Here is a 20,436-nt window from a genome sequence, read left to right as displayed (position 1 = left end):
AGTGCCGAGAAGTATGTCTCCTCTTCTTCTTATGCTTTCTCTTGGAGTCATGCAACGTCGATGACTTGGACTTTGCCCTTTAACGACCCCTTTTTTCTTTTCTTGCCTTGGCCATATACAGCTTGGCCTCCCGTTCCTTCAGAGCCTTCGGATTCATCTTCCTGCAAGAAGAACAGCCCTCAACGTCGTGGTCAGAAGACAAACACCAAAGACAGTCCTCATGAGGGTCAGTAATCGACATATGACCCCCGCATTCTTTACAGGGCTTAAAGCCCGACTTCCTCGGGGCAGACATGCCATAACAGAGAAACATACAATCAAAATAACAAAGTATACAGTTGAAAGTATGGAGAGTCCCAGAAAAAAACTTTTGCGTCAACAGCACGGAAAAAAGGGAATGACGTGGTGCTCTTACGGCTCTGGTGACGTCATGCTAAGCCGCGTGCGGAGCCATGGTATTGGGACGACCTCGTCAGCGTATGGAGAGAGCTAGGAAAAAAGATTCTGCGGAATACTGCCGCAGGGGATATTCATAAGGTGAGGAATCCACAGGCAGATGTATCCATCAGAACACGGATGTACACATACCGCACGAGGTACCACGTCCTCACCTAGGGATGGGTGCAGCAGGTGCATGCGTGCACTGACACACATGCTTCTAGCTGCAGCACTTGTAGTTAGTCACTGTCCAATCATGCCCAGCCATGCAGCAAGCGCTTCGTGCTCATTCGCTCAGCCTTCTGTCTCAGGCCCACAGCAGATACGTACAATGTATCATATCAAGGACTGCACGAGCTGGCCCGGGGTCACCACAGCAACAATGAGACGAGTTCTTTCCCCCACCCAGGCCCAGCTTGCAGGCCATCATGATGTCTCTGTAGGCAGAGCTTCAGCACAGCAGTGCAATCAAGCGCTGTTCACAATGCGGTTGATTTTATGTAATCAGAGCTCTGACATAGAGCTAGGGATCGCAAGCAGGGCAGCAGGGGTCACAACAGGTGGCTTGTGGGTCGCAGTTGCGACCCCTTGCGGCTCCTCATCAATGTCCATGAATACTTGTGCATGGGGCTGGGATAGTAAAGAGAACAGTAAGAGGCAGACATAACTGCCTGAAAAAAGCATTAACCCATTCAAAACACTGGTCAAAGTGTCACCATTTCAGTACCTCATCTGATCACACAATGAATTAGACTAGTGTTTGGCATTCCTGGTTTAGAACTGCATGTTTGTGATTTTTGACATACCATTTTTGCCTGTCTGCAAAGTAGTCACCAATTGCGTTGTAGGCCTGTTCAAGAAGAGTATCATCCTGATCCCCAGACCCAGTTCTTAGAAGTTGTAGCACACGAAACCAGTCTCCAAGTTTTATCCTCAAACCAATAGCAAGATCTCTGCAATTAAACAAACACATTTTAATGGCCACATTAAAATCACTTCGTCGTGTGTCAAAATTATAAAAAAATTCTTAAAATAGAATGCATTCTTGAAACATTGAACGGGAGATTTAATACTTAAATATATATATACACTGTACAGGTCACAGGATGGGCAATTTAGACCAACTAATCCATCATTAAAATACCGGAACAAACTATTTTCCAAATTGAGGGTGCGATCAACATGATGTAATCCAGACAAAAGATTTCCCTATTTGAAAATGCTGTTTATGTACAATGTTACTGATTAATGACCATTTATTAAAGGTAAAACATGATTTATATATGTAACTAGTATTCACTTTGAGAGTGAATGACTATTTACATGATAATGCAAACCTTAAGGTTTAAGAAATGAAAAGCGAGTAGCAGTTATGTCCAGTAAAGGCACTTCAGAATCTCACGAACACAAACCTTTTCAGTGGCTCAAGAAGCACAGTATGACCCAAATGTCTCACAGAAACACATTACCTATTTTCCATGACATTGTTTCTGAAGGGCATTATATTCCCCCAATCCCCCAACTCCCCCACCCCCTGCAGACTTTTTATAGTTTGAAATACTCATAAGATCCGTAGAGGAGAATCAGTTTAAGCCAAATACTGTTCTACCTCCAGCGTCATTCTCAACTTCACAGGAAAGACTGGCACCCATAATAAAATATGTGCTCGTATTGCCTCCAAGTCAGTTCTATTCTACTTCTCTTACCCCATGACTCAAGAGTAAGGAATGAAAAAACTGGATATAATGGGGCCATTGACAGAAAGTAGAGTGAAAATGAATTTATACGAAATGCATTATCCAAAAAAACCAACAATACTGAATGGAGGTAGGTTATTCGTCTAATTGGGATTTTTTAACACAGATTCCTTTCTTTTGAAATGTTTTGCAGCAATACAATTAGATCTTAGGAGAAGGGTGTAAAGATAATCAATTGAATAAGGAACTATTGTACATATCTTCAGCTGAAAGAGCTTCAAACATATTTTTGTGTAGGCAGAGGTGAGAACCATAAGAGAAGCAGTCTTCCAAGTCACTGTTTTACATCACTGAAGGTTCGAAAACCATATAAACTGAAAGGACAGAATTTGGGGTCAGATGAACAAAGCATTTTGGTAACTTTTTTCCTACTCGTAAAATGGGTTTAGAAATGGATGAGGAATTTCAATTTGGAAGAGGTGTGTTGTAGGCGTCCCTTCCAAATTACATATAGGTCAATGGTTTATGACCAGAATAACGGTCAAAAACCATTGAAAAGTTACTAGCCCCCAAGTTTGGCGGTAACTCATTTGCAAAAGGGAAGGGTTCCTCTTGGATCATGGCTAACCCCAGCAGGCCACAATTGCTGTGATGACCCTCAGTCAGAGTTAGTCGCAATTTGGGATCGACCTCATCAATATGAAAGAGGTAGGTCAGTTTGCATTGTGTACCACTCCTAATATAAAATTTCCAAACCAACCTATTTGTACATAGGTTGGTTTGGAAAACTACGTCCAGAATTTTTAATGCAGCCCTTAATTCTTTAATTCAGCACAGTTTTGAGCCAGGGTGATGTATGTAAAAGAGAATACAGAGGTGTTTCTTTGTGCATCAGATGCCCCATATGTAGCAGTGGCAGCTGTATAGGTGCTAAGTCAATAAGACTTAATGCCAGACTGTCTTATAGAAGATATAATGACAAATCTTGGTTTCCGATAGCAATTATGCAGAATAGTGTTTGATTACTGAGCCAAAGTCTCATATAGTATGATAAAACACAATATTTCCTGGACCCTTTGGAAATGACAATGTTCTCCAAAAAGGACCAGGAAGACCACTAACTGGTCAGTATCTATTACCATGCTACAGAGTAAGTTCAAAAATTATGGGAACGGTTGCCACACCTATCCATGATACTGAGCCAGAAGCTCCGCCCTCTGTGGGGAAAAAAGATCCCTACCCTACTCCTAATGATCTTAGAACCAAATTGGATTACAGAACTTGAGTGCCAACTGAGTAAGTCACTATTATTTTGAGTCCTATGAAACGTGAGGACCATGCTGAAGAAGAGGAGGATAAAGGAAAGCATAAAGGAACTGGTCCAATTACTGCCTGAGCAGCATGCTTCCACATGGGGAAGGATCTGTCCCCAGGAGGTGAAGACCTTGTACATATGTGGGCCACCAAGGTATGAAAATCATCGCTAACTACCAAACTGGCATGCTCTTACTCAGGAGCATCACAGGTCTGTGTACAACCAACTGCAAGTGCTTCATAGAGGAATGAATTCCCATTTGAGAACTCACAACCAAAACACTATATACAGTTGTCACTAGAAATGTCTAAATAAAACACATTAGAACATTGGAATGTTGGGAGCTCCATTGAAAACTATGGAGTAGCTCCGGGCTTATAATGGCTGGTATAAGCCTGTAGCTCCAACATTCCAATGTTTCTTTGTTCACAGCTCTGGCTGTGAACAGAGGCGTCAAGGAGCCTGAGGGGATTCTAATCCCCTCACGCTCCCATAAGGCTTTGTACTTTTTTTGTTAGAACATTCTGTCCTCTAGTGGCAGAATGTTCTAATAGCCTTATAGCCCTTCGTAGCTGGGCTATACCGGCTATTAAAGTCCCTCTCCCTTGTTAAAGGCCCTCGCCTCGGCTGGAGAGGGCCTTTAATAGCCGGTTTAGCCCTCTACGGCCGGCTATAGCCGTCATCGATGAGGCAGCATGCAGAAAGCATCCACACTGCGCCCGTATGCAATCTACAAAATCAGTTCTGTTCTCCTTGAAAAACCATGATGTGATTGTTGCCATTGTGAGAAAGGGCACGAGCAACTGCACACATTCAGAAGTAGACAAATTTCAAAACAAGGAATTGATACAAGGACGCTGACTGATTCTCACTTTCCTGAATTGCCTTGGCAGAGCAGACATAAGTATCTTTTTCGTGTCCCTAAATTTCATTTCTTGGAGTTCCCATCTGGCAATACTACAATGCCACTTTAGTGGACTTTGTAGGAATATTTCTTCATATCCTATTCAGGGGCTTAGAAACTCTGGTGACCTGTCTTTCTTTCTTGGCGAATTGTATTTTCCTCACACATATTACCCAATAATAATATGAAAAGACCACCAAACAGTCTATAAAATTTCTTTGCAATCCACTAACGTGGAGCACTATAAACTGGTTTCGGTAATATCCGACAAAGTGTAGAAAATAATTTTATGCGCAGCGTCCATCTCTTCAATCATAGTTGTGTCTTCAGAAAAGGTGATTTTGTATTATGTGAATTGATATTATGGAACTCTACATTTAAAGCGAGGATATCCTCCAAAAGAAAAGTCAAAATGGTGAAACCATAAGAGACGTGAGCCAGTATACCTTCAACATCCTTTCCTAAGGATGCCTTTAATGTACTGAGAAACTACATTTATTTGTTTGTGTACCTTAACACCATTACATGCATTAGGACAATGCTAATCCTCATCTGTGTTTAACACGTACAGTTACATTTTATTACTGTATTGATATATTGAATTTATATCAGTTTGCAGACCACTAAAGTCATACAATGCTTGCTAAGTTACATATATTTCTAATGCACCACGGCGATTTTATGTTGTATTTTCTGAACTGTATAACAAGCATTGCCTCATTCTGAGGATTGGTACTGCAAAGCAAGAACAAGCCAAGTCAGCACGTGCCTCTGCCTTCAGTACCAGTTCTTCAAGGTCTTCTCACGGTCTATCTGTGAGAATATCCTGACAATTGGTCATTAGTTAGTATCAGCTGGAGTCGCATGCTCTCGCTGCCATTCACTTGTATTGAGAAAAAATATACAAAAATGATCAACACATTTATGGATTTTAGCAATTATATGTTCAAACTAATTCAGGGTGGAAGCTCTGGTCCACTGAAATGACACTGCCACGTATAATTTTTTCTTGCATATTAGCAATTTTGCATTACCGCATGCTCGAATGAATAAACTATCCAAGTGTTGTTTGTTTTTTTACAGCTTGATGCATTGCATTGTATGTTTGGCAAACTGGAGTTTTGGACCAGACTACACACGAGGACTTTGGGTGCCAGGGCAAGGGAGATGTTTCTCAAAAGGTACTGGGGTGAAGCACTGGATCTGAAATTCGGCAGGACAGGATAAGCATGTTGAATCCAATTTTAGCAAAGTCTAACTGCACTTACAGGACTTTGATATCTTGCATGGCTGGTGTTGTTTATTTGTCGATAATCTGTTAAAATGTGTGGTGCCTCCCCAACACAACAGCACATCGACTCCTGCCTTTAGACCTCTTTCCAGCCCTCTGCCAAAACTGTTCCAGGTGCTATCTCACCTACTGTCAGAGAGTCAAGTCACCAGTGCCCACCTTCTTTATCTGCCCCTCCACAGTTGTGCAATGTTGCATCCACTACCCCTCACAACTACCACCTCTTTCAGAGTTAAGCAGCTACCTCATGCATACTGGATCCCTCTCTGGGTGTGGCCAGCTATCTTTGCTGTTGCCTTGAGTATCCCGATCTTGCTGGATCTTGGTGGAATACTCGCTGTGGGATGGAGAGACTGACAAAGCTGATAAAAACCCTTAACCAAGCCCACTGCTCACACTTGCAGAGCAAGTGATGGGGTAAAACACAGGATATCAGACAGACAAAGCTGAAGAGGGTCTACTACGTTGTCCGCACACCACATAACAAACCTACTTCATCTACCTGAGTACGCCATTTTGGTGGAGTGTCTATGGGCACATAAAATGACATCCACCACTTCAGGAAGTAAGGAAAAGGAGCTCAGGTTACCCTGCTCTGTCTCCATACATGAGAACATTGAGAACAGGATTCATTACCAGTCCAATCAGATGGTCCAGGACCAGAGCTGTAGAGCTTCTCAGCAGAGAATGTGCAACCATACGGCCCCATGCTTGTTGATGTACCACTTGCGGTTGTATTGTCATTCAAGATTTGGACAGACTGGCCGCTAAGTGGTGGGAAGAAGTTCTTGAGGGCCAGCTAGATTGCCCGGAACTCTAGCAGATTGATTTTAAACCTCTGCTCCTCAGGAGACTAGAGGCCTCTGATCTCCAGCTTCTCCAGATGAGCATTGCACACTAGGTTGGAGGCATTCATGATGACAATTGTAATTGCCTGCAGGGGATGGAACAGCTTACCTTGATTCAGAATGCCTTCCACACTTCAAATCCTCTGCAGTGTCCCTGGTATTCATGATAGAGTTTGAAGATCTCAGCCACATTGGAACCACTGTCTGCGGAGGCACCACTATTGTCATCGTGCATGAGTGAAAAACAGAATGGAGGAAGCTAATGGATAAGAAGGACTGGGCTACGTGCTTATTGTGAAACATCAGATTCATAGCCTAAATGTTCTGAACCCTCTGTGGAGGAGGAAAGTCTCAACCCAATGTGCTAACCAGTACTGCCCATATGAATAGGGTGTGCTGAGAGGAAACCAGATGGGATCTGAGCTTGTTGATGGAAAAGCCCAGGTCGAATAGTAATGCTGCGGTCTTTGCATGAGGCGTGACACCATCTCTAGGACGCTAGTCTTGATGAGCCACGCTACCTCCGCTATCACCTTCAAGAAGATTTGTGGTGCCAAAGTTAGATCAAATGGAAGGACAGGACCATGAACGAGTAGCGTGCTGATCCTATCATAAAAGAAGAAAACTAGTTACTTACCTGTAACTTTGGTTCTCCAGGATTGTAAACTTTCATAGATTCCCATGCTTGTATCATTCCCCGTCGTGGAATGGGAGTCCCCGGTATACATAAAAAAGCAATAGAAACCATCACTAATACAGAACAGAGGCCTAGGCCCATTCTTGTTTTGCATCCTATCTACCTCTTTTTTTATAAAAGAAACCAAATAAAAATGAACAACCAATCAGATTGGCCTCACCCCTTGGAACCCTCCTGAGAGAAGCTCAGAACCTCAGATTTTTCGTAGCCATTGTGTAACCAAACCACTGAATATAGAAGAGGCTGAGCTTTCCGAGGGGAGGTGGGTGGGTCGTACGGAATCTATGAAAGTTTCCAATACTGGAGAACCAAAGTTACAGGTAAGTAACTTGTTTTCTTACTCCAGTGTTGGTACTTTCATAGATTCCCATGCTTGTATCAGAGTAGCTAGCAGTTACCAGCACATTTTTGGAACCATGACCATTATAAAATCAAGACCAAATCAATAGCATATTCACCATAAAGACATTTTCAATAGTCAATAACATACTAAGAAAACTTAAGAAAACATAATACATGAGGTTCAAAAATGTGCAAGAGCTGATAAAACAGTAAGATGGAAGGAGGGATGAAAGAGAAAGCTCACCACTACTGAAAAAGGTTCCTTAGGACTGCTTGGCCGACCGCTGCGTAGCCGCATCCAGGCAGTAATGTCTTCTAAACGTATGTGTACTGCTCCAGGTCGCTGCATGGCAGATCTCTGGGAGAGGAACATCAGCAAAGAGGGCTGTAGAAGAGGAAATCACCCTCGTGGAATGGACACAGACTTGACCTTCCAGGGGCTTGCCCGCTGCCTTGTGACAATATTGGATAGCATTGGTAATCCAACATGCGATCCCCTGTTTGGATAGGGTCGCTGAAAGATACAAATATTTGAGAAGACATTCTGAAGTCTTTAGTCCTTTAAAGATAGAAGTTTAAGCACCTTTGTATGTCCAGAGAGTGAAGTGCTTTCTCTGCCGGAGTAGCCGGTTGAGGGAAAAAAGTCTTGAGAATTACCGGCTCATTCAAATGAAAGTCAGAAGGAAGTTTAGGTATAAATTTTGGGTTAGTCCGTAAAATCACTGTTCCTTTTTTGAACTGTAGAAAAGGTTCCTGAATAGTGAGAGCCTGTAATTCACCCACACGCCTAGCTGAAGTCAAAGCTAGAAAAAGCGCTACCTTTCAGGAGAGGAATTTCAGCTCTGCCTTGTGAATAGGTTCAAAAGGAGGCTTCATAAGCTGGGCGAGAACCAAGTTCAGATGCCACAGGGGAGGAGGAGGCTTGACCGGAGGGAAAACTCTGAAAAGTCCTTTGAGAAACTGTTTAATGATCCTTGCTGACCAGAGTGAGGTGCCTGCAGACGTGCGTCTGAAGCGAGAAATCGCCGCCAGGTGAACCTTGATAGAAAAGTGAGCCAGTCCCGCTTTTGCTAATGATAGAATGTATGGAAGAACTTCATGCGGCTCCGAATTAAAAGGATGGAGTACGTTGCACTGGCACCAAATACAGAAACGCTTCCATTTCAATTTGTAAGTCTTCTTTGTACTTGGGGCTCTTGCCTGAGAGAGTATTTCTCTACATTCTGCTGAGAGATTCAGCCCATGAAATTCTCGCTGCTCAGGAGCCATGACGAGAGCTGAAGAGACTGAGGATCCGGATGTAAGACTTGGCCCTGGGATATCGTCAGCAGCAAAGAAATCGTCTGCAAAGGAAGAGGAAGGTCCAGGGAGAGAAGCTAAAGTTCTGTGAACCAAAACTGTCTGGGCCACGCTGGAGCTATCAGAATCATCCTGCATGATTCTGCCTTGAGCTTCCTGAGAAATCTGGGGATCAGAGGAATGGGGGAAAAGCGTAAATAAATGCGCCTGACCAGGCCATCGAAAGCGCATTCCCCAACGATCCCAGAGGGTGAATCCTGCTTGCATAGAACCGGCATTTCTTGTTCTCCGGAGTGGCAAAGAGATCTATTGAAGGTGTGCCTCATCTGTGAAAAACCTTCTTTCGAGTGAAGTTATCAAATACCCACTCGTGGCTGACAGACTTCAGTCTGCTGAGCTTGTCCGCTGCTTTGTTGAGGACACCTGGAAGATGTTCCGCTCGGTGAGATACCTCTTGTTGAATTTCCCATTCCCAGATTGATTGGGCTTCTTGCGACAACAGACGAGATCTGGTGCCTCCCTCTTTGTTTATATAATACATGGCCGCCGTGTTGTCCGTACGTATAAGGACTGTCGACTGTTGTATTCTTGGAAGAAAGGCTTGTAAGGATAGGCGATTCGCCCTGAGTTCTAGCAGATTGATATGTAATAGCTGATGCTGAGGCCGCCATCGGCCGCTTACATGAAGGTCTTGTAACACTGCTCCCCAGCCTTCGAGAGAGGCGTCCGTAGTTATAATGTGAGGAGCCGGGGGGTAGCTTGAAAGAAAGACCTTGAGAAATGTTTTCTTTGGTCATCCACCAAGATGTGGCGTCTCTCATGGTCTCGGTAACTGAGATCTTGTCGTCGAAGGAACCGTCGACTTGATGCCACTGCAAGTCCAACTCTTCCTGGAGTGGATGCATTCTTAGTCTGCAATGAGGAATCAGGAGTATGCAGGAGGAGATGGAACCCAGCAGGGATTTGTAGCGGTGAACTGAAAGTGACCTTCTTTTTAACAATAGAGAAGCCATGGACATTAGCTTCTCTTGCCTCTCAAAGGACGGGAAAGCCTTGTTTACAGATGTGTTCAGAAAGGCCCCTAGAAATCTGGCTGATCTTGACAGAAGAAGAGAAGACTTCTGCTCATTGGAGTGTTAGGCCGAGATTGTTATGTTATGTTATATAATTTTATATCGCGCTCCGCTACTCGGAAGAGTGTCCTGGCGCGTGCAGAAGTAAAGGAAAAGTGTACCTCTGTTGGCAAACAGACGTGTACATGTTATGACTGATTCTTCTGCTGCCCGTTTGGTAGGAGCTTTTATCAACCAATCGTCCAGGTAAGGGAAGACCTGAAGCTTTTGTCTTCGTATAAAGGCTGCTACCGGAGCCAACACCTTTGTGAAGATCTGTGGAGCAGAACGAAGACCAAAGGGAAAAACCTTAAATTGAAAATGGCTCTTGGCTACTGTGAAGCGAAGATACCTCCTGTGAGCTGGGTGGATGGGTACGTGAAAATAAGCATCCTCTAAATCCAGAGTGGCCATGAAATTCCCTTAGTTGAGAAGACGAAGGATGTCTTGAAGTGAAACCATCCGAAAAGATTGTTTGATGAGATAGGTGTTGAGCTCCCTCAGATCTAGTATAGGGCGCCACTTTTCTAACGTCTTCCGGATCAGGAAGAACCGGAATGGGAATTTATATTGAAGAGTCCCTAAGGATTTTGCTGTTTCTGTATCTTTTTTGATATCTTGGAGCGCATCGTCAATATGTTTTCAAACAGCGCTTCCCCATCAAAAGCCATATCCAAGATTTTGTTCTGGATTAATGGGTGGAACCAAGAAGCTCTTTCGACGCAGAACTGCCGCTCCAGCTAAGGATCGAAAAGCCGTTGTTGCAATATCCATTGCACAATCAATGATTTCCACTGATGTTATTTCGCCCTCCAGTAGAATCCTTTTAGCTTCCTTCCTTCCATCTTCTGGCAACTGATCTAGATAGGGGATAGGTTGCACCACATCTGGCGATCGTATCGTCAAAGTATAGGCAAAGAATTAGCAGCTCTGACTAGCAGGCTGGACATGGATGAAAATCTTTTGTCTACATTATCCAGACGCCTGCCCTCTTTATCTGGAGGAGTGGTAAGAGGAGCCGAAGGATTTTTAGATTTCCTCTGTGCGGCCTGCGAGATTACAGAGTCCGATTTAGGTTGGCTAGTCAAACAAGCTGGGCTTCCCTCCGGGGCCTTATATTTTTTCTCCAGGTGAGGTAGAACTGGAATAACCGTGGCTGGATTTTCCATAACCTTCCTCCCAAACATGGTCCACAATCGGAATTGACCTGACCGATTTCTTATAACGCTCTTTAAAGTCATAAAGGAAACACTCCAATTCCACTTTAGTCATGGGCAGTGCAAACCGTTTGGCGGCTCTCTCCATTAGGTTATGGAAATCCCCTATATCTACAGGGGGGGCATCAACAGGTGCTGGAACAGGAGAAGCTGGATCTGGAATAACAATCATCCCACTCTGCATCCGGACCTGGAATCGTGGTATTCCCTTGATCGTCTTCCGAGGTGTCATCTTGGACAACCGGCGCAACAGGTGGAACATCCTGCGCTTCCATCATTGGTTGAGGTTGTGGTACTTGCGTGGTCACAGGACGAACCGGAGGAATAGAAGTACTCGGTATTCCTACTGAAACAGGAGGCTATGTTGCAAATCTTTTCCTGTAGTCCACGAGCATGGCTTGTAAGTCCGTCAGTAAGGAAGAGGGCATTTGGACCATCTCCTGATGATATTCCTGTTGATATTGAGAGGGAGGGCCATACTGATCATAATCATCGTACTCCCCTTCTGAATCACTCTCCTGACATTTTACGTGAAGTTGAAAAGGGCTATCAGCATAGCCAAAAGGTCCTTCCTCCTCATCCGATTCCTCCTCTTCTTGGAGAAGGGCAGGTGGTAACAGAGTCCCCCTCCTTGGTGAGGTCATCTCTGGTGTAGTCTGACATTTTTTAAGCAGGATTGAAATTTTTTCCTTCGTCAACGGGATCAGACGACGAAAGAATCGTTGGCGAAGAAATCACCTTCATCGACGCAGCTGTCGTCTATGCAGTTGTCGTCGATGCCATAGTCCTCGTCGACGTTGTTGGTGTCGTCACACTCGTCGTCGACATCCTCCATGACGTCGTCATCATTGATACCATCTTTGACGATACATAGCCCACCGGCGTTGAACTCGTCGACCCAGAGCCCTGTGCCAGAACCGAGGAAACCACTGTCGACGAGCCCATCGACGGGGTGAGAGATTAAGAAGACTGTACCTTTTGAGTTTTCATCGACGGAATCAATGATGGCGTCGTCGACGAGAGAGTCTTCTTTGATGATTTTACCTCAGAAGTCAACGATGATGGCTTTCTGAATGTTTTTGTAGCTGCAGGAGGTGACGTTGGAAGAACAGAACTGGATTTCCTCTCAAGACTCGCTTCTTTTGGTAGCCCTTCCCTCTCCTTTACACCTTGGTGAGGAGATTCGACAGGACTAAGCCCTTAAGATCTATCAGAGTTCTTTCTTTTTTAAGGCCTTACTCAGAAGGTGAAGGAAAAGCTCTACCCCTTTTTACAGACCTTCTGGAAGAGGTCGCAGAAGATGATTCCTCACTGTCCCTGGACACTGGCTCCTTCCTTGATTTCAGCTTCTGGAGCCAGTTCAATAGACGCCCTTCATGGTCACGTAAAGTCCTGCTTGAAAAGGTGCGGCAAATCTTACAGTCTGCAGCCTTGTGGTACAGACAGTAAATACAGACCTCTTCTTAGCACAGGTAGCACATGCTTTTAAGAGGGCCTTCTCTTCATCTGACATTCTGAAGAAAAACTGTTGAAAAAAGTTATAGAAACCAAGTTCTAGGAACAAAACTGAGCAGAGCTTAGTGGAGAATCCCTAGCACAACGTGCGGTAGAAAAATCTGAGGTTCTGAGCTTCCCTCAAGAGGGTTCCAAGGGGTGAGGCCAATCTGATTGGTTGCTCATTTGTTTTGGTCTCTTTTACAAAAAGAGGTAGATAGGATGCAAAACTTGAAGGGGCCTAGGCCTGGGTTCTGTTTTAGTGATGGTTTTTATTGCTTTTTAGGTCTCGCCTATGCCGCGCGCATGCGCTGCATAGGCAAAAAGACCTTTTGGAATGGCTTTTCAGCCAAAAACGTGCACGCGTTCCATTGCCTTCAATGGCAACGCGTGAACGTGTGGCGATTCACTTGCGGGAGCGCGCGGCGCCATATGGTAGCAATTATCGCTCCTGGCGCTGCTCGCTCTTGCAAGTGAAACCCTTCAGTGCCTGTGCTACATCAACATAACGTGGCTTTTACCTGCAGTTAATCCAGCACTCTAACATTTACTCTTCCCAACAACCCAACCAATCGACCCCAACTCTCTAGCCCTGGCAACACCAAACCCTGTAAATAACCTCTCACCTCCTGGACTCCCCCTTCGTGTTGCTGCGCCATAGCCATCATCAGCCCATCAAACCTCCCCTCTGTGTCGGTCATTTTTGCTCTGACCGAGCTAGGTCAGAGCAAAAATGAGAGTGTGCTAGGGAGCACACTCTCACAACGCAGAGTCCCCGGTGTTCTAAATTGGTGTCCGGTATCTTCACTTTCCTGCCTCTGTGACAGGTAATTGATGCGACCTGATGTTCGCACTGCAGCGGGTCAAAGTTCCGGCTCTGTCAGCCACGAGACATCACCGACCATTCAGGAACCAGCATGCGTGACTATAGGCTAATATGTCAGCCAGCCGGGAGACGAGCTGTGGTTACCCGGGTGGTAGTGCGCAATTGAGGCGGCTGTTTCTCCGGCAACAGGAACGTTCCAGAAAATACTTCTCGGCCCTGGTTGGGGGGGCCGTCCCAGGCTTTCTCAGTACGCTTTTGCAGTTTCAAACAAAGCGAACTCTACCCAGGGGCATTTGAGCACTTATTATTTAACATCAGACTTGTTCTATGTTACTTTCTGTTCCAGGACTTTTTTATTGTTTGAGTGTTTCCTTGGCTCAGCGTGGCGCCTGTTTCATGGACACTTATAGACGCTCAGGTCTCTGTTATTGTATTTCCAGGACATGGCGGCATTCTGCCGGCAGCAACATTAGGACTGTACACAAAATGCCATTCGATCATTCACTCTAGTTTTACTTTGGCTCTCACAATGTATTTAAGTAACGTGACAGCCGCAACATATTTAACTGCCCAGACAGCTACAACCACGCTTGTGAACAGCATTTCTTACCCCCCTCGGGAGGCAGGGTCATGACATCACTAAAGTGGTGAACAATGGCATGGAAATCCAGAACTTCGCAGAGTCGGGTTATAAACTTGCCGGTGCTTGGTGGTGTTGTGAACGAGTTCAATTTCAAACACAAGTTAAACTAAAAAGTAAATCTGCTGCAAACAGGTATGCAACTCTGGAGACAGCGACACTGCAGCATACTGTTGTGTATCCTACACTAGATCTACAGTTTTACTCTGGCCACCGCTCGTTGCACACCTTTTCTCACTTCCTCTTACCTACTTACAAGACCCTATTCTAGTGCCCGTATCACACCCTTTTAAGATGTCCGATGATTTGGGGTGTCTCCTCCCGCTGCCCTGGATGCAGCTCCTCCTTCCTGTCTGAGGCACACAAGCCACTCAAGGACCTCAGTGAACTGCCCGATTAGGAAGGCTGCACAATAGTCCATAGTTCCGCTGCCATCCGCGCTGCACTGGTGCCCTTCGTGGCGACCTTCATTGTGTGCCCTCTTTGGAGACCTGTGAGACTAGGGAGGCTGCACAGGAGTCTGGGATTGCACTGCCATTCTCGCTGCACTGCTCTTTGTGTCGACCTTCATTGCATGCCGTTCTCGGAGCCCTTCTCTATTTGTTCCTCTCAAAACCATCCACTGTCTCCTGCTGCCCTGTCTTTGTCTTAACAAGTTCTTTACTGCCTCCTCCACTGAGCGCCCACTACTGCCTACTATCACTCAGGAGATCTCCATGCACCACCCACACCCCATTGACAAATCCAATAGGTCTCCCATCGGCGAGACCAATTGGCATTGCCAATTCTTGTTTATGTATACCGGGGACTCCCATTCCGACGACAGGGAATGATACAAGCATGGGAATCTATGAAAGTTCCAATACTGGAGTAAAGATATTTCCTTTGTGACTGCAGGATTGGAGTCTGGAAATTTGCATCCTGCAGATTGACAGACACCATCCAGGCTTCTGCTTCCAGGGCAAGCAGAACCTGAACTACGGACAGCATTTTTAACTTTTCCTTTTTGAGGAAGCAGTTCAGAAACCTGAGGTCTAGATTCAGACAGAGACTGCTGTCCTTTTTGGGGACCAGAAAGTACTGGGAGTATCAACCCTGGTCCAGTTCCTCCTCTGGCATAATCTCTACTGCCCTTTCCCCTCCTGTTGAAGGAGTCATAGGTGGTCCGCTGGAAGTAGGGGCGAAGAGGGGGAAACGATGGAGGAATCTGTTGAAAGGGTAGGGCATACCCTCATCCCAAAATTTACAAAACACATAGATCTGAAGTAATGGCCCTCCGGGCATGTGGAAAGGAGGTAACCCATCCTCCAGCTACTTCCCTGTGATCTGACAAGAGGTGGCTGGGAGGAAGAGGGTGGGGAGGAAGTGGTAGGGAACATGCTCTTTTTTTGCCCCAGACTCTATACGGTCTGTGCAGTAGGTTTCCCTGCTGCTGCGGTGAGGCTAGTTGCTGATGGCTAAGTAAGGGAAAACTTTGTGAAAATCCTTAAAATGTCCTAAATTGTATTCTCTCTGGTTTGTGGGCCAAGGACCTAGCAGTGGACATATTTTCTTTAAATCGTTCTAAGGCGGAGACAGCTTTGGCACCAAAAGGTCGTGAACTGTCGAAAGGGAGGGCCCTTGGAGTTGTTTGGACATCTTGCGGGAAACCATAGTTTCTCAGCATTGCATGACAATGTAGAGAATTGGACGATCCCATGGCTCTGGCGAGAGAGGCTGCCGTGTCCAACCCAGATTGAATAACCCACTTGCCCATCCCTATCAGTTTGGAAACATGGGACTGCAGAAGGTCTGGTAAGTTAGGAAGGACTGTCTGTGACATGTCCCAGAGAGTGTGCATGTTGCATCTGAGGAGACAGGTGGAATTTAGACATTTTAAAGCCATGCTACGTGCTGAGAAGTTTTTTTGGCATAGCTCCATAATCTTGGACAACCTATCTTACGGGGTAGTAGGAAAGGCACCTGGCGACAATTCTGAGCAGCTCGATGCCTGAACTACAAGGCGTTCCAGTGATGGAAGAGATGATAGGAAGATCGAGTCACCTTGGTGAGTAGCTGTGCGCTCTATAAATCTTTGATTAACATAACATAACATAACATAACATTGGGCAAGCCTATAGCGGCTTGCAAATGCTCTGTGAACTGTGGTGGAGGACGTGGGTTTCTCCCAGACCTCTAGATTAGGCCTCATTAAAAGGGAGCAAAGGCTCCATCGAGTGTGATGTAGCATAGATGACTTGGGTAAGAATGTTGGCCTTAGTCTCAGTAGAAGGAAGCTGGAGATTAAACATTTCTGCTGCTTTCTTTATAACAGTATGAGAAGTAATGACCTACTCCAATGGTTACCTCGTCTGAACCAACTGGCCTACTTTAACCCCACAAAATCCAGGTCCACAGTCCTGGAGTGCCCAACCCCATCATATGTGTCCTGGCTAGGGATGCCATGAGGATCAGAACCCCCAAAAATAATCTACCCTTTTCTGACAGGCGCTGAGCCTTCCGCAGGGAACGATGTTGGGGTATCTCCAACAGAGGTAATGGCTTCACACTAGTGTATTGTGGTACCAGTAGCGTCAGTTGTGGAGCCAGAGATAAAGGCAGCGGCACTGGTGGTGTAGATTGTGGCACTAGTGAAGTTGTTTGTAGCACCAGAGAGGTAATAGGATCTGGTGCAGAAGGAGAAGACCCCGAAGCAATAGTGAGCCAAGCCTGCAGGCCAGACCGGTGCCAGAGTAGTTGCCCAGGTCACCGGTAGCAATGGAAAAAATGGGCAAACGGAGCCGGATGGTATGGTGTCGCAAGAGCTCAAAAAAGTATATCTGATTGGACCAATGGGGCCAGCTGGCACTCCAAAGGGGACCTTGGATATTCGGAAGATGTCATGCATTTCATTTAGACTATTTGCAGGATATGTCCCAGGAGTGGGGAATTCCAGGTGAGGGTGACTGGATGGGGGCCTCGGGGTCGGTGCCACAGGCAGTAGCGTGTCGTGGGATGACACCCAGTCTCAAGGTACTGCAGACACCATATACTCTGAGTTTCCTTTCACTAATTCTGGCTCCAATGTGAATGCTAGTGGGAAGGGAGGGAATCTCTGCAATTGTTTGGATTTGTGTGCTCTCTTTTTCTTGTGATTTCTCTTTGCTGACTTCAATGACTGCAGTGATATCTGTGACTTCATACTTGGTCTTGACTTGTGTCGCTATTGACATTCATCCCACGCTCGGGCCAGAAGCATCTTGGCCTCCTTTCCTTTTATGGCCTTGGGGTGCATACTGCAACAGGAGTTGCAGTCTTCTTTCTCATGATCCAACCCAAGCACCATTGACAGATTTAGCACAGGTCAGTAATACTCCATCACAGTCCCTTTACGGATTGAACAAAAAACGCTTAGGGGGGGGTGACATTTTTTGCAAGAACTCCACCTGAAAAATGTTTTGGGAGTAAAAACTATGATTACATTGATGATCTCCTGAGGAGATTGGAGCTCCGAATACACATCAGTGGTGATGGAAAAAAGGGAACTGATGTCTACAGGGGAACTTTATGGGTCCAGTAATTTCACAAAGACAATGTAGCTGACAATGAAACAGAGCCAGCACCCACACTAACATGGACACCTATTAAAAAGTTTTCCGATTCACCTTGGATATTCAAAAGGTGAAGGATCTGCAAGCAGAAAATCCATTGGAAATGGGTATGTGCTGTGGATGAGTTGACAGCAGACCCAAGCAGATACTTGTTTGGTCAGAACAAATACTGCCGTTAAAATAAAGGTCATAAACTAGTGGAATGCCCAGGACTTTGCAAAAAAAGACCTGATTTGCTTGTTCTAGGAAATTATATGACAATCCATTTATATAGAGAAGTGCGCTCACAAGAATACCTCTAGTGCTAGCTATGAGGACAGAAAAGGACTGAAGACCAGCACAGATTTTAAAAGGAGATATATAATATGAAACAGCAGGTCTTAATAGACATATGAAAGGCAAGACTACTGGTGAGTGAACGCAGATGAAAGCGGAGCAAATTTCAAATTTCTGGTGATGGAAAAAGGGAATGGACATCCACACGTCTACAGGTGAGCTTTATGACTCTAGTAATTTCACAAGGACACTACTCTGACAAGAAAATAGAGACAGCGGCCTCTACTGACATGGACACCTATTAAAAAGTTTTCAGATTCACCTTGGACATTCAAAAGGTGAAGGTACAACAAGCAGAAATATCCATCGGAAAGGGGTATGTGTTGTGGATCAGTTGACAGCAGACCCAAGCAGATACTAGTTTGGTCAGAAAAAATACTACAACCAAAATCAAGGTCATAAACTAGTGGAATGCCCAGGAATTGGCAAAAGAACACTTGATCTGCTTGTTCTAGGAAATTATATGACAAGCGATTTATATAGAGCAATGACCTCACAAGAATACCTCTAGTGCTATGAGGGCAGAAAAGGACCAGAGCAGATTTTAAAAGGAGATACATAATGTGAAACATCAGGTCTTAAAAGACATATGAAAGGCAAGATAACTGGTGAGTGAACGTAGATGAAAGGGGAGCAAATTTCATATTTCTGGTATCAAATCGGAGAAAGCTCTGCCTCAGCACTTGGCCCTCTCAACTAGAGGAATAACTAGCTGGTGGGCAGAAACTGAGCAGAAGGTTTTAGAGGGAATGTACCTTGTGCCTTCCGCTTCATCACTCTACACCTTCAGCATCTGCATAAAATCAAATCGCTTATATGGTACTGCCTTGCACCTCTCAGTCACCTCCCTCTGGAAGAAAGTAGAAATGGTAGAAGAAGCTAGAGAAGGCAGACATGCCACACCACTTGCTGCACACACCTGTGTGCAAACATGCTGATGTAAGCACAGGACGGACACATCTGCTTCCACAAGCCACTAAAACATTTGATCCGAACTCTAGCGAAACAAATTATATTGGCTAAAGATGACCAACAGGACCTACACAAGGGGTTCCTCCATTCTTAAATTGACTTTCTAGGAATTCCATTTCAATTAAAGTATTGTTGCCATCTGCTCTGGAAGTACATATTTTACACTACGTATTACAAATGAGTGCTGTGTGGTCTATGCACATGGAAAGTATTTCTCTACTCTTGAAAATATTCTATTTTAGGTTCAGTCTACTAGACATCGCATGAGCTGCTTTTTGTGAGGGAATAGGGAGGCTTACCAAGAATCTAGAGGGGTTTGAGCCCGCCCATTGCTTCCCATTGATTGGCTTTCCTTGCCACTCTCATCTACCTGCTTCTAATTCATATCCTAGCTTGTCTAGCTTGTGTTTGTCCCTCTCATGGAGCACTGCCTCTTTACAACGGTAGGAAAGTGGATTCTTATGTGGCATGGTTGTGAGACCTCACCATATAACGATATCACAATTTCTATAAGTTCCATTTAGGTTTCTTTAACAAAGACTTGGGTATATGTGGCACAGAGCAGCCGAGCTTAGACTAAGGAAAAGTGTAAAGCATTTAGAAGTATCAAAACAACAGGTAAGTAAGAAACACAACAATAACAATCCAGCACCAATTTATAAATATAGAGTGGATTTTTATCTTAAATTAGATATCAAAACAACAAAAATCTATAAAGGGGAACCAGAGATGTGATTTTTAAAAGGTAAGTAAACTCTTTTAAGTTCCAAAAAACCTTTGTTATTGATGTTGCATTTTGTTAGTCGATGGGCCTGCATGACTACCAATCCTATCTTCGACTAGCCACAACAGGTTGGGAGCCAGTCATGGGGACCAAGGTCCAGGGAGACAGTTACAGGTTGGATCCAGCAGTCTCAGAGTCCTTGCAGAAGATTTCACTAGGATCACGGTTCCAGCAAAGCAGTGCTCCTGATGCCAGGAATTCAGGATTCTGAACATGCTGGAGCTGTGAAACAGATGCGGTGAACTTCAGGTGTTGTATCCTGCCTCAGGCTCGATCTACCTCAATGCCCCAGTCAAGTCTAGTGTAGGCCTGGTTGCCACTGGTCGAGTGGTCTCTGGTTACAGCAGTCTTCAGCAGTTGCCCACAGGTGAGTGTCTCTTTCTTGCAGGAGGACCAGGGTCCACTTCGATGATGGTCCCGGGTCCAACAGACTTAGGGATACCTAGGGCAGATCAGGACTCTGCCTCACAGCAGGCATTTTGGCACCCAGAGTCAGACAGTTAATCCATGGGCAGCTGGGCTCTAACAAGTGCAGGCTTCTTTCATCTTTCGTGGCACTGTAGCTACAAGAGGAAGTCATCCAATTGATTCTTGGAGTCACTCCTTCTGTTCTGGCACACATGGACAATTTTCC

The 20,436-nt window shown here is 45.1% G+C and overlaps 1 protein-coding gene across 1 annotated transcript in view; it reads right to left on the bottom strand.

Annotated features, from left to right (window-relative positions):
- The window catches only part of WDR35 (WD repeat domain 35), a 501,592-nt gene that overhangs the window by 213,280 nt on the left and 267,876 nt on the right, over positions 1-20,436 (bottom strand). Inside the window, exon 21 of the mRNA XM_078647744.1 lies at positions 1,245-1,391. Coding sequence (XP_078503870.1) covers positions 1,245-1,391 — 147 coding nt within the window. The remainder of the gene's footprint in view (positions 1-1,244; positions 1,392-20,436) is intronic.

This window comes from Lissotriton helveticus, chromosome 6 (assembly GCF_964261635.1).
Source record: "Lissotriton helveticus chromosome 6, aLisHel1.1, whole genome shotgun sequence".
Lineage (NCBI taxonomy): Eukaryota > Metazoa > Chordata > Amphibia > Caudata > Salamandridae > Lissotriton > Lissotriton helveticus.
Note: the sequence above shows the minus strand (reverse complement) of the source record. Positions and strands in the feature narration are given on the sequence as shown.